Here is a 14,430-nt window from a genome sequence, read left to right as displayed (position 1 = left end):
CAGCAGCCACAGGTTTTTCTAGACATCAGTAGAGAGCTGACAGATATGCCTCAGAACTTGACAGAGACCTAGCAGCTACTGAAGGTCACCTCAGCCAGTGGTCTCTAGTCTCAGAGCAGAACTTAATTTAAATGTCTACATATGAAAGTATCCTGTGTTGCTTCCAGCTGCTGTGACAAAAAGAGATGGATCTTTGTGGAGTCCCATGATACACCTGCCTGCAATGTATGGATGTCTAGGATGTTCCTGAGCACAGCTGGTGCCAACAGACATCTCTTCCACCTTTAGTCATAACAGTTAATGGAGTGCACAGAAGTTCTCTGCTGATCTGCTTCTGGGTGCCTACTCTTTACAGGCTCCAGTGACTACACTGACCAGATCTTCTTTCTCTGATACGAGATGGTAGACAACAGCACATGTAGACATTCACATTTAGGCACTTAGGCATTTAGGCATATGTAAACACTGACATTGAAACTCAATCCTTCCCTAGACGGCAGATACTAATTCAATTCAGTGACCACTGTTCCCTCAATAAAAAGCACACTTAAGAACACTATATGTTGTTTAATAATATTTTTTTTTCCCATTTTAGGATATGATTTAATTCTTCAACATGTCTCCTTTGTTCAGTCCTCCACTGCATAATAAGAAGGTGAAAGTTTGTTGTTTTTTGTTTTTTTTTTTTTTTCTTTTAAGTATTTTCTAACACTATACATGTATCATCTTTTATTTGGCATTATTTTTAATGAGATCACTCCTCAGTGCTTTTATCATTATTTGGGATTAGACAATAAATGATTAAGTTGGAGTGATAAGGAAAGCAAAAAGATGGGTTCTGTTTCATGCAATTTATCTACATAGACTATGAAAATAACTCAACTCATAATAGGAATCAATTGTAAAGATTTGGATTACCTTTAAGTCTTGGTACTCAATAAGCAATCTTAACATGAGGAGACTGAGGGGAGACCTAATTAATGTTTACAACTATGTTAAGGGCAAATGTCATGAGGATGGAGCCAGGCTCTTCTCAGTGATGCCCAACGATAGGACAAGGGGCAATGGGTGTGAGCTGGAACACAGGAGGTTCCGCTTAAACTTGAGAAAAAGCTACTTTACAGTGAGGGTTACAGAGCACTGGAACAGGCTGCCCAGGGAGGGTGTGGAGTCTCCTTCTCTGGAGACATTCAAGACCCGCCTGGACACCTTCCTGTGTAATTTCGTTTAGTTTACTGCTCCGGCAGGGGGATTGGACTAGATGATCTTTCGAGGTCCCTTCCAATCCCCAACATTCTGTGATTCTGTGATTCTGTGATTCTGTATGCTAAAAAGGCTGTAATGGATAAGGACAACTTTTAAGAATGCATTTCTGAACTGGGGTCACAAAATTGATAACTGCTAGTGGTGACTGGATATCTGAAATCTAACACAAGACATAATAAAGGAAGTTGACTCAGAAAATATGTTCCAATGTACAAGTTTGGGACCTGTGTTAGAAATTATTTATTCTCTGGGTGAAGCTAAGCACAAATTGTAAGTGCTGAGCCTAGTGCAATGACCACTTTGCATGAAGAATCACTGTAGTCTTTGACAACTTTATGAACAGGAAAACCCTGCTGTTCCTGCAGCTATGATTTGGGAAAAAAGAAGTAAGAAGCAGTTTTCTACCCCTTGGGCTTGTTGAGAAGCACATGGAAAACAATTTGAATATTAACAATGGAGTAGCAAGACAGGTTTTAGGAGAAAGTAGCCATGCAGAAGGAGAAAGAAGAAAGGAAAATCTCCTAAATTCATTGAGAATCTGGGCCAATCAAGGAGAGTTGATTGTCAAACACAAACTTGATAATACATTTTATTTTATAATTTTGCAACTTTGTGTCTTACTTTTAAATGTGGCATTTTAAACTTTCCCTCAACAGAGTAAACCAAATACATTCTTTTTCTTTAATCTCATTTTATAGAAAGTGTGATTGTTGAATAATCTGATAAAAGTAAAGTGGTCCATTCCTTTGGATGGGTTGACTCTCTGGATAGTGGGGAATGGCATGATCAGGGAAGGTCTACAGTCAGCATCAGTAATAGATTCCTGGAAAAGAGTTGCTAGTCAGTTGTTATTTTAAACTCTAGTGATATTAGGATATGGAGAAAGTCTCCCAAAGAGTTCGTGACAAGGAGTAAGAGCGATGGCAAGGTGACTTCTGATGTTATGAAAGAATTTCCATGTATGTGAGACAAGGAGCAGTTATAGCTCTGTAAGTCCCTGAATGAACTGCAAAGTTGTTTCTTAAGATGTCTGATCTTCCTAGAACTCATGTGCTAAAAGTTTGTTTAGTATATCTTTAAAAAACAGTTTGGCACTTGCCTATTTCTGTACATGCACTTTGTTTTGTTGTATCCTGCGACCCAGATATTTAACTTGAGTTTTGATAGCCTAAGAAGGGGAATATTTAACACTGCTTAGCTTCCTTATGATTAGTTTTTTTCTATCAGCTTCCTGACTTTATTAGTTTTTCCCTTGTTTAACAAGAAAAAGCTTTTTAGTTATGGTCCTCCTGGTGTTTCAACACTGGGTTTTTCAAAGTATAAAATGCCATCATATCCCCTGGGTAACACAGGTTACAAAGGTCAAAGGTCTATTGCTCTGACTGATGTAATCAGAGATTTTTCTCCTAAGTGTTGTGTATGATCACTAAAATTTTTGCAAGTTTTCACCAGAGTGCAAGTGAAATCTCCATGAAAATGGCAACCTAAGAAGTTTAAATTATTCAGTCATGCTAAAAAGTTTTTATGTATTTTAATAAGGGTAAGAAAAATAAATATGCTATCACAACTGAAAACTGAGGAACAATATGCTTTCATTGAAAAACTTTCCCTGAAGAGCAACGTTTATTATAACTTATAACTTATTCAGCTTTCTGACTGATGCTGTGCAATACAAAATGAAACAAACTCAGTCCACAGGAACTCTTCCAGTCACAGTAACAAAGACTGGATAAGGATGCAACTACGGCTGCAGACAGTGATAATTCACAATATTGATATGGAGATAAAAACAAAAGGCTTTATTGTTGACCCAGCTAACACAATATTCATCCCTGGGGACAGCAGAGAAAGCTTTGAGTAGCCCTTTATATGGCACTGAGCAAGGCATAAGTAAAGGTGAGAAGCTAGTCCCTTCATTAATTGAATTTAGGTAGGGGAAAGATTAGCAATCTTCTGGTCTCTTACACTGATATGGGACGAGGTTTTGGTAAGGCTTTTTGGGAAAGCAGATTTGGGAGGGAATTATATCAATCTCCACTGTATTAGAAGTCATCCTCTTAGGCAAAAGAGGACACAAACCAGAGGGGAATGAAAGAAGGAAATAAGAGGAACTGGTGCAGGTAGCACCTAGCATTACTTGGGAGGTGAACACATTTCCTTTCATACTTTGTATGGTGTAAACAGTAAACTCATCTTTATAAATATTGCCTTGAGTTAATGAAGGTGTATATTAAGCTCTTTTTGAATTCGTAGCAAGGAGCAACTAATAATGCTAATTACTTTTTTTCCTAACTCCTGCTCCTTCCTTTTGGGGTGTACATGCATTCTTACTCCCTTAAAATTAAAGTTACACCTTCCTTTTGATGTGTGTTACATTGTTTGGGTTTTTTGACCTCTCACAAGTATTTTAGAGGGCTATTTCAATTTGTTTTGTCTGATGGATCTTCCATTTTGACAATGGCCTTCTTAAAAAAAAAATAAATATATATATATATATATTGTACTGAAATTAACAGTACGCTATCCCTGGTACAATAATGACAGCAGAATGACAACTTGCAAATTAATGGTAAAACAAATTATCAGCCTTTCACACACATTTCTTGAGATATTTTGCAACATTCTTTTTTTTCTACAATATAATGACAAGAATGTGTTAAATGGTAGCACATTTTACTGTTGTTTATCAGATGTAGGATGTTTTATTAAGGTTCACAAGCCTTCTATATCTTGTTGAATATATGACAAACACTCAATAAACCATTTTGGAAAGTGTCACGGCTGTAAATAGTTTATAATAGAGCCAAGAATGCTGCTTCTGGGTACAAGTCTTAAACCCTGATGTTGATGGCTCTCCTATACAATTTTATTTGCAATTTCTCTGTTGTAGGTCTGTTTCTGTGTCTTATACAAGAAGTATGCTCCCATGCTTTGTTTTATTCAATTATTTTACTATAAGGATCTTAATAGTAGTAGTAGTACTTTACTGTCTTATGCTAATGCTCAGAGATTTTAATCAGAGCTGGATTTTAGGACACAGTGCATTATCAATGTTGTGTACAACTTACTATAGGCTATAAGAAGCTTATTTGCTAAGGAGCACGTGATATAAACGTGAACAAATGTCATGAGGCTCTTGCAACCACTTACTCTAATAGAACTGAATTTACTATGATCGCCATGAAAGCAATGTCCTTCCTTCAACTCAAAATGAAATATTTTTCCTTTATGTTTTCTATCACACATGAGTATGAGTAACCTATTCTCGTCTCCTTGACTCCCTTCATCAGGAAATGGAATGTTTACTGTCACGGTAATATTTATTCTTGAGTTCTTGGAGTGTTTTGCAAGTCCTCTAGTTTAGTTGTGGTAGAATAACTCTCTAATAATCAGTAAATAGTTAACACTTATCAAACCCAAAACTGTAAAGTCAGTAGGATGTGGGTAAAAAGTTGAAATTCTTCCATGATTTTTCTCTCCGGGTATAATCCCAAAATGAAATTCCAGAATTACAGTTGGATATTCTTTTGCTTTTAGACAAAAGACAGGAGGGAGACTGCAGGATCCTGGCACTGTAGTTAGGTTGGTGATCTAGAGCACTCTTGATTTATAGTCAGTTCTGCTGTTGCAAGAATAGACTAGTAAAGTTAAATTTAAATTGTTAAATTTAACATGCTTTCCCATGCTCCTGTTCAGATAAGAACCTTAACCTCACCCTAATTTCACTCCGGGTCATGGAGCAGCCTTTACATGTCCATGTCTCCATATGATGGGAACCCTGGCTCTCAGATTGGAAAGGAGTTCAGCTGCACAGACTTTCTAGATGTCCATCTCTAACATGTTGTATTTTGTATTTTTTTTCTTTTTTCTGAATGTGCTGGAGCTATCACATTACAAATTTTGACATTTGATCCAGATATGGATTGGTGTTGACGAGAGCACCAAAAAGACACATTTCTTAGTGTGCAAACAGATGAGTGAAGATAATGAAGGGTGGTGGCAGTCTAAGAACTTATCATCTCAGACCAAAATCCAAGCTCTTGTTTCAAAAAATAGCAGCAACTCTATGAGAAGAAAAAGCCAGTCCTGTTGAAAATGTTCTAATTTTTCCTATCCCAAATCCAGCCATAGGCAATTACTTCTCACTAAAAAGTCTGAAACAGTGTCTGTAGTTGGATGATTCATCAGTGGTGTTTCCAAGATATGCATCTTCCTAAACAATACCAGAAATAAATCTTCCAGTACCATATTCATAGGTTTATTGCTCAGAGTAAAATGGAAAAAGATTAACCAGATACCAGTTAATTGGTGTTTTGTGGATCTCTGTGTGAGCTGAACAGGCAGTGTTTTACGAGAGTCAGAAATTGTTTACTGTGCTGTAATAATGTCTCTAACTACTTCAACAATTAAAATCATTGTAGGGATTGTGGGAAGTGTATTTGTTGCTGTTGTTAATTGGAATGCATGACTCAAAAGAGGAAAGCTGTTATACTGTGGGTTGAACCTGACTTCTCAGAGTACAGTGAGATTTATCTTGCAAGGGAAAATATTGTATAAATTCTTTTCTTCAGTATTTACTATTTGTGTCATGCTAACATTGTTTTACAATTATTTTTAAGAATTGCTGTTCTCTGCTTTACTCTGCTGCTCAGCTGCTTTTATAAATTCACCAGATGATAAATTCAAGGAACTCTGGTATATTCTAGGATCTATTATTATTTTCTCTGCCAACTAAACTTAGTTCGATCATGACCATTAACTCTGTAGCTCAAAAGCTATTCTACTAAAGAGACTTAATGTGGCAACCCTATTTAGGTTGTGTAAGCCCTTTATAACTTTCCTTGGAATTTGTAGAATATGTAATTTCCTTTATTACAATTCTCACTTCACACAGATTGCTACTGGTCTTATTGTGGAGACTGAAGTGAATCTGTGAGTCTGATTTCATATACCCAAGAGCATGTGCTTGTGTAAGCGTCTTTAAAAATATTGATTTCTGGCTTTGTTGCTAAGATTATGTCGACATCTCCTGACTATATAACTGAGAAGTCAAATACTCCTACAATCTAAGTTATTTTCTAATTAGTTAATTTCTAAATGTTTGCAGTAATTGTTGTTATTTTCATCACAATTTATTCAAAATAGAAACAGATTAAGCTAAGGATTCTTTATGATATCAAATACTGTCTGAAAACTGAAACTTCTGTGACTACAGCATAATGTTCTTGATATAGAGCATCCTTCTGAACTATAGACTCCATTCACCTCCAGAACTATACACTTGTAAATCACTGTTACAAATTTAGGAATTTTAGACTTGTTAGAATGGAGAGGAAACAAACTGAACCGCCTTATAGTTTATTTTTCTTTACAGAAGAGTGAGAATAATCCATGAGGTCACTTCTGCGTCTCCCTTAGGTTGTTGTCAGGGATTTCCTCAGAGAAGATCCTCAGACTGAAGGGTACTATCAACATTTACACAGTGACCATCACAAGCTATGGCTTTCCTGTCTAATTTTACAATGTCACTGCTGCTAGGTATATTGAGCATTGCACCTAAAGCAGACATATTTGTGGCACTCGGAAAAGCTTTCTGATCTGGTTTATTTGCTGTGCTTCTGCCCTGTAGCCATGGTTCACTTACATAGGGTGCTCAGACTGGCACCACCCTTCAGTATCCTCAGATTTCTACAAAAGCATGTTGCAACTATATTGTGAGGTTAGGAAAGGGAGAGAGCAGGGACAAGAACATTCAAGGAACTGCATACCAGGAGGTGAGACTGTGATGTTCTCCAGTGGACAAACTGATCACTGTGACAGGTCAAAGTGGAACCAGTATCAGATATTGTCATGTCTTGGTTGCTGTTACGCATAAACTGGTCTTTGGTATCCCGATGTTTGCAGTTATGTGCCACAGTATCCATGAGTAGACCATAGACCCATTATTTTATGGAAAACCTTTGACAGTACAGTCCCTCAGGAAGTTTTTGAGCTACTAGGAGACCAAAACAAGATAAATATTTATATAGAAGTCATTCCTGGGAGCAGAACACATTAGACATAGGTCACTGACAGAGACCTGAGGAACAGGCTATTTGGTTTACCTGAGTTATGAAGACTTAAATACTACCAAGGTGCACAGGTTACATGATGGCTTCTTTCTTGAGGAACCAGTGGGACTCCTCAAGGTAGGAATGTTCTTTTGTGTCTCAAGTAGTCATTTCTATTTTCTGCCATACTTAGAGGAGAGTGAAATGGGTAGGTAAAGATTAAATATGGTTTTATTCAAAATTATTTTTGGTAGTGTATGTGAAGACAAAACAGAATTTTGTAAGTGTTTGTTGGAACATCTAAGAATCCATTTTCCTCATTCATTTTTCTTGGTTGTATCTTCCATTGTAGTTTCTTCTACTTTAAAACGGCAATGTTGGTTTTCAGAAGTGCAATAAAAAATATATTATTGTCATGTTCCTTTGAGTAACTTAATGACTACATTTTTGAGGAACTGACTACTGTAATTATTATGCAATGCGTATTCTGTGTACAAGCAGCTTTATGTATATAACTTTAGAATATGCTGTAGGCATTGAGTTACATTTCCTTTACCATTTTTTTTTCTTAGTAAGATGAGACTTTTCCACTATTTTGAATACTTTTGGTAAAGTATATGATAGAAAAATTAAACATGACAGTGTATTCTTAGTTTAGGTTTATTTGTCTGTTTTTTTCCCATGAGCTTTTTAGGATCTGGAACTGATACACAATGTTTTGTAAATTTTTCTCTTCAAAAAAAACCCAATAAAAATAATAATAAAAAACATTTTTGTGATAAAGGAAGTATGCTCTCTTTTTAAGAAAAAAAAACAAAAACAAAAACCAAAAAAAAGCTCCTAGTCCTTGTGATTACTAGGGCCTAAATTGAAATAGAAATTTAATATGAATGATGTATTGACAGAAACAAAAGTTATGGATCCGCTTTTTCATTTCAATAAATTAATGAAGAAATACAGCAGTTTAAGTTATCTGTGTCTCTTCTGAACAATTCAACAAAAACTTGAAACTTGGATGTAATGGTAAATAGTAAATCCAATTGTCAGTTTTACCACATTGAGCTTAGAAACTTGGTCTAGCTTTTACTTTGAATCATTTTAACCTGTTGAGGAATGGAATACAGAAGTATATATCAACTTCCAAACAAAACCAATATTTTATTGCCAATAACTTCCAGGCTTTTTCCAGTAGCCAAATGATCTGAGCTGCTTCTCACCCTGTTGTTAAAGTCTTTTTTTTTTCTTTTTTTTTTCATATTTCTCTAACTGAAGAAATAATATATTGACAATATTAATATGCCAATACTCTATTCACAGATTGGATTAATGAGTCTGGGATTGAGAAGATGAAGATAAATTGTTCTGCAAATCCAGAAATCTTTTTTTTTTTTAAAAAAAGAGCATTAATGCGGTTGCAGATTAATGAGCTGCAGCCGCTGTTCTGGACTGCAATGCTCTTTACAGCATCTAGCCAAAGCTGACATAGGTGTGCAGATAGATGACAGACTTTCACTCCATAAAGCTGAACAGGTCTAGATCTGCTGTCTAGAGGAAGAAATTTCTCTGGAGCATGCAAGTGGGACAGAGACTGGGACAGTGAAAGTAAGTAGAGAAGGTGGGGCTTTTGACAGGGTTCTGTTTCTCTCGCCTGTCATTACTGCTCATCATGCAACTGGTCACTGTCATCTTTTCATCCTGTATATGTGACCAATACCAGATTTAATACATAAGAAATGGACAGCTACATGGAGCAGTAACTCCTGGGTAAATACAATTTTGTTGTCAGAGCACTCTGCTAAAATATGGCTGGAGGCTGTACAATACTCTCCATGTTAAAATGGTTGCAACTACTTGGTGTAGTTATAATTTATAGACTTTCAAAGCAGTATGAAAGGCAGCAGCTGCAATACAAGATCTTTTCCTGTCTCTTGACATATACTGCTACTTGTGTTGGGTTGCATGACGTATCCTCTTCCACATAGTTACAGTTATAACCAGAGACCCACAGGGCTTTCTGTCAACCTAGGTAGGATTTTTTATAAAAAATTGGACAAAAGATGGGGAGGTTAATACAGCTGACTATCCCACATCCCTAGGGAAAAACATAGGCAAATCTTATGCATGTAAAAGATTATAATTAATTATTAAATACTTATCTGATTTGCACATTCAGGAAGAACACCAACAATCATTTTTCACTATCATTTCCAGATGTCTTTTTGTTCCTACATATAAGATGAGCAGGCTGGAGCTGTGGCTAATCAGACACCATCAGGTCTGCTCAACTTCTTGCACAGCTCCACAAACTAATCAGGCACAGGTGAACAAAACAGCAAGATGTTGCCACCAGTTCTTATAATTTCAATAAGTATTGTAGCTATTGAAGTTGTTGTTGGAGTTATTGGAAATGGATTTATTACAGCTGTTAATATCATTAACTGGATCAAAAGCAAAAAAGTTTCTTCTGCTGATATGATCCTGATCTTTCTGAGCACATCAAGGTTTATCTTGCAGGTTACCGTACTGATGCACATTCATAGTCTCTACTTTACAGATGTGCTTAAGTTGGCTTCCGTGTACAAAGCTTTTGGTGCTGTATGGATGTTTGTAAACCATGCCAGTTTGTGGTTCAGTACCTGGCTCTATGTACTGTACTGTGTAAAAATAATCAACATCACCCAATGGCTGCTGCTGCAACTCAAGCTCAGGATAGCTCGGATGGTCCCATGGCTGCTTCTAGGATCACTGGTGATCTCTTCTGCGACTTCTCTTCCTTTCCTATGGATTACACCCAGCACTTACCTCTGCAGCTCAACGGGGAACTGCAGAGAAAATAGCACAGCACATATCACTGACTGGGACAGTTCGCATCTCTACCTGCTACTTCTTTACTTTGTAGGTTGTTTTTTTCCTCTAATATTATCTGTGATAACCTCAGCTCTATTAATTACTTCTCTATGGAAACACACAAAGAAAATGCAATGTTATGCAGATACTTTCAGGGATCCTTTAGTAGATGTTCACCTAACTGCCATTAAATCCATTATTTCTTTCTTGATCCTATACCTCTCCAGTTTTGTAGCTCAAATTCTGTTGATAATGTCGACCTCTCAAAGTAAAGACGATGTGAAAGTTGCAGTATCCTTAGTTGTATCTGGGGCATATCCTTCTATACACTCTATTATCCTGATCATAGTCAATTCAAAACTGAAATTGGCATTCAGGTTGCTTTGTCAGCATCTTAAGCACCATTTGGAAAATATGACTCTGTGTCTTATAGCTTAAGAAAAACACTGTCAAGTAACAGATCTGGAATCAAGACTTCTATGTGTTTACTGCTTCACTGTCTTTTTTCTTAGTAACTTTCATCTTGCAGAGATTTCTGTGATTAGATCTTAACATTTCAGAACATCTGAAAAAACATGAATTTTTGCCTTTTTTTCTACACCACTCTTGCTCCCTCAATTTTATTTAATAAAGACTGAGAATGAGAATGCACTGAAAGGAAACAGTGCACTTAAATAATAAATCAAGTACAGGATGCTTTGTGGTTTCCCATTCTCAGTTTAAGACTGACAGCTTTATGATGTGTTTGAATCTAATATTGGGCTAAAACAGAGCCAAAATGTATAGAGCTCACAAATATTAGTTCTCTGCTAAAGAGTCTTTCAGATGAGAAGCTTAAAATTAGATGAAACATGTTGTACAAGCTATAGCTGGTGTGACATGCAAACAGAATATACTTCTAACCATGAAAAACTAACTGAAAGATAACCTGAGGGAAAATTAAGATATGGAAACATACAGACAAATAATTTAATAAAATTATATTCTGAATCAGGTTTCTTTGTGTTAGTACTTCAATATATATGCAACAATGTAGTAATTGAATACCCCTTTAAAACAGATCCTTTTGATTAAAACATATTTTATGTTCATTTATTTTATTTTCTTTAAAGTGGATTACTAAGGTTGTGATTGCAATGTAAACAGATGTAGGTACACAGACCAACCTATCTGCTGTAGAAAATCTCCTTCTCGTTGACTTGACTGTTCTGATCACCAGTTTGCCTTTTTACATGATTTGCTGTTGCTTTGAGTATTTGTGAGTTGTTTCTAAGGCTGTTCTCTTTTAATATTTTATGTTATTATGAAGTTTCACATGTGGTTGATGAAATATGTTCTTCAACAAAGAAGATATGTTCTTCTCCCATGTTTTATCAAATAATGTGTTAGATGATTCTACTCTGAAGTTCTCAGCTCTTCTCGAGCATTTTTATATTTTTATTCCTCTCTGCAGGAATTGAGATAATGCTAGATTATAAACCACTATGGTGAGAGTTTTGATCCCATCTATAAAATTGATGAACAGGGTGATTCACTTAGTCTTGGAGTTTATCAGCTTTGGTGTTTGAAACATTGGAATAAAATTCTCTGAAATGACTAATATTTAACAATATTAGATAAAGAGTGAATATAATGCTTTTAACTGATATCTTAAAGTACTGTTTACAGTGAAATATATGTTAATAAGAGGTATAAATATATGCACTGATTAATATGAAGTTATATGATTATTAACATGTGTAAACAGTGGGGTCAAACTGCACAGCAATAAAGGAGGATGATTAAACATAACAACACAGAGTTTGGAGGTGCAGTACAACATACTGTAAAACTGACATAATGTCCAGTGTGTGGTGGTGTGTGGTGCATCAAGAGAGACCCAAGAGTCCCTGGAGAGCTCTGCCTGTGTAGTTCTGCAGGGAAGCAGATGAAAACCACTGTGCTCATGCTGCAGCACCATCCTGCTCTACAGCTGCATGCTCTGCCATCATGGACCAAGACTAGAAGAGTCACACAGAGATAGCTCTCTTGATTCTTTTTCCAGCTGGCAACATCATGAAAACAAAGCCTTTTGAAATAAATGAGAGACTCTTTGGTGGTTTAAGTTTTTTTTTAATTTGTTTTTTTGTTTGTTTGTTGTTTAGGGGGATTGGGAGGAGCAGTAATGTTGTTTGGGTTTTTTAAAATCTGATCAGGAAACTTGGGTAAAATCAACTTCTCTTTAGGTGTCACCAAACCCATTTCTGGTGGTAATGTGAAGGAAAGGGATCAGAGCCAAATGTGAAAATAACAACTCCTGCTCAGCTTTTTCATTGCCTCCTCACCTTCAGGAGAGGGAGATGTGGAGTGAGAGCAATGATTACTAAAATATCCTTCAGTGCTTCCAGAGGAGGGGAGGACAAAGCTCAAGCACTTGATGTCTTTATATTGTATTGATGAAAGTTTTGTTACACAGCATAAAGTGAGATAGATGGGCACATAAATTAGAATTTTAAATTACTGAATTGGTAAATAAATTATTAGTTTTGTCCTTTCCCTTTCCATCTTTCCCCCAAGCTTCAATTTATTTTCACATCTTTTTCCACAGTGGATACAGTTTCCCATTTATTTTCTGATCTTGCCCTGCTCTTTGGATTTCAACCTTTCTCTCCTTAAAATCATTATCTGTATTCTCTGCAGATCTAGGTTTCTTTTTCTGGTACATTTTAAAAGGCTTTCTGATTATTATTTTACAACAAAGTATCGTGCACCAAATTATAGCAGGCTTGTTTCTATACCTAGTATATCCCATAAAGCAGATAAATAAATCTGATTAATGTTTTGGTAGTTATTATTTTTGCACCAAAAAAAAAAAAAGTATAAAAAGAACTTTGTTGAGATTTCTTTGTCTAAGAAGTGTTTATATGCTAATTGAAAATAAAGCTCAGTTCACCAGTACATTTCCCCTGCAAGTTTGCAAGTTACACAGAAGGTAGACAACATGAATGGGAAAATACTGTTTGCACTTTGTATAAGGCCAGTAGCAATGACAGCACCAAGATCATTATAAGAATGATGAAAAAGATGATTAGTGCAGTTGTTCATGCTGACTGTGTGAAAAGAAAACCTTCCCTCCTCCAAGTTGTTTTATTTTTTGTTTATTTGCTTGGGGTTTTTTTGAGGTTTTTTTTAGTGTTATGGTTCTTGCTTTCGTAGGTCAGAATTCATCACAGTTCTCTCTCCAGGAAAAGCAGTATTTTGTTGTGCAGAAATCAAGGCACTTTTAATTACGATCTCAGTAGCATCTTCATGAAGTTGGCAAATTTATCCCTACCAGTCCTCTAGCTTGTGAATTAGAAAGGAGAACTACCACAGACATTCTGAGTTTCAACTACTGGTCTGCTTTGTCATGTCCTTCTTTTTGTCTGGATTAATCACAGGCTGTACCTGACCAAATCAACAGCTGGGTGGTGGATATGAACTCTGATATGTCTAATATCCTTATCTCTCTTCTGCTAATCGTGGAGTCTTTTTTTTTTCTGATATTTTGGTGCCCTCCATGGTGTTAATTACCTCTCTGCAGAGACATACAAGGCAGCACTGACAGCTCCAGGGATCCCAGATGTTCTTATAAATGCCACTAAAGCTCTAATTTTCTCTGTTGCCAGTTTTCTAACAGTAATCATGAAGCCTTTGACCTTCGTTGTATCTGACAGCACCATGGTGCTAATTTATTCTGATTAATTTTGGTTAATCTCAAAAGTAAAATAAGTGTCAATGAAAATGCTACACTGTGCTTATTTTCTTGAAATACGGCTTCACACCTTCCTGCAAGGTCTGGAGAAAAGTTCTACATTCTGGAAGAGTTTATGATAGGATTATAAACTGGGATTACTTTTATCTCTATTTATTTATTATCTTCCCTATCGTTATGCTCAGCCTTCATTTCATTAATATCACAAGGACAGTTTCTTCAATGTTACAAAATACTTCTCAAATCTAATCCCTCTTCCCCTCAATATTTCTTATCCTGTTTGTTTCTTGTTTGAGGACATCTGTATGAGAGGTCAATGAAGCCTAGTTAGGTATATAAATAAAGTTGTTCATTAATCTGTCAGACAAATACTTCATAAAAATATGAAACTTAAAGGTTATTAAAAAAAAAAATTAAAAAAAATATTTCTGAAAGAATGTACAACTGTTTTTAGCTATCAATAAACATTAAAAAAAATAGATTAACTGTATGTTAACATCACTTTTTAGCTAAATGCTTCACTATTTTCAAACT

The 14,430-nt window shown here is 35.9% G+C and overlaps 1 protein-coding gene across 1 annotated transcript; it reads left to right on the top strand.

The window, feature by feature from the left end:
- The first annotated feature begins 9,653 nt into the window (after positions 1-9,653).
- On the top strand, positions 9,654-10,601 carry LOC104521083 (taste receptor type 2 member 40-like). The gene has a single exon (XM_010162978.1). The coding sequence runs from the start codon at positions 9,654-9,656 to the stop codon at positions 10,599-10,601; it is 948 nt and encodes a 315-aa protein (XP_010161280.1).
- The last annotated feature ends 3,829 nt before the right edge of the window (positions 10,602-14,430 follow it).

The sequence above is a fragment of the Antrostomus carolinensis genome, unplaced genomic scaffold, assembly GCF_000700745.2.
Source record: "Antrostomus carolinensis isolate BGI_N321 unplaced genomic scaffold, ASM70074v2 scaffold1000, whole genome shotgun sequence".
Classification (NCBI taxonomy): Eukaryota; Metazoa; Chordata; class Aves; order Caprimulgiformes; family Caprimulgidae; genus Antrostomus; species Antrostomus carolinensis.
The sequence above is the reverse complement of the archived record's forward strand: the minus strand, read 5'-3'. Positions and strand labels throughout refer to the sequence as shown.

What these genes read in the sequence shown, in the direction of transcription:
- LOC104521083 (XM_010162978.1), top strand. Translation starts at nt 9,654, where the DNA reads ATGTTGCCACCAGTTCTTATAATTTCAATAAGTATTGTAGCTATTGAA.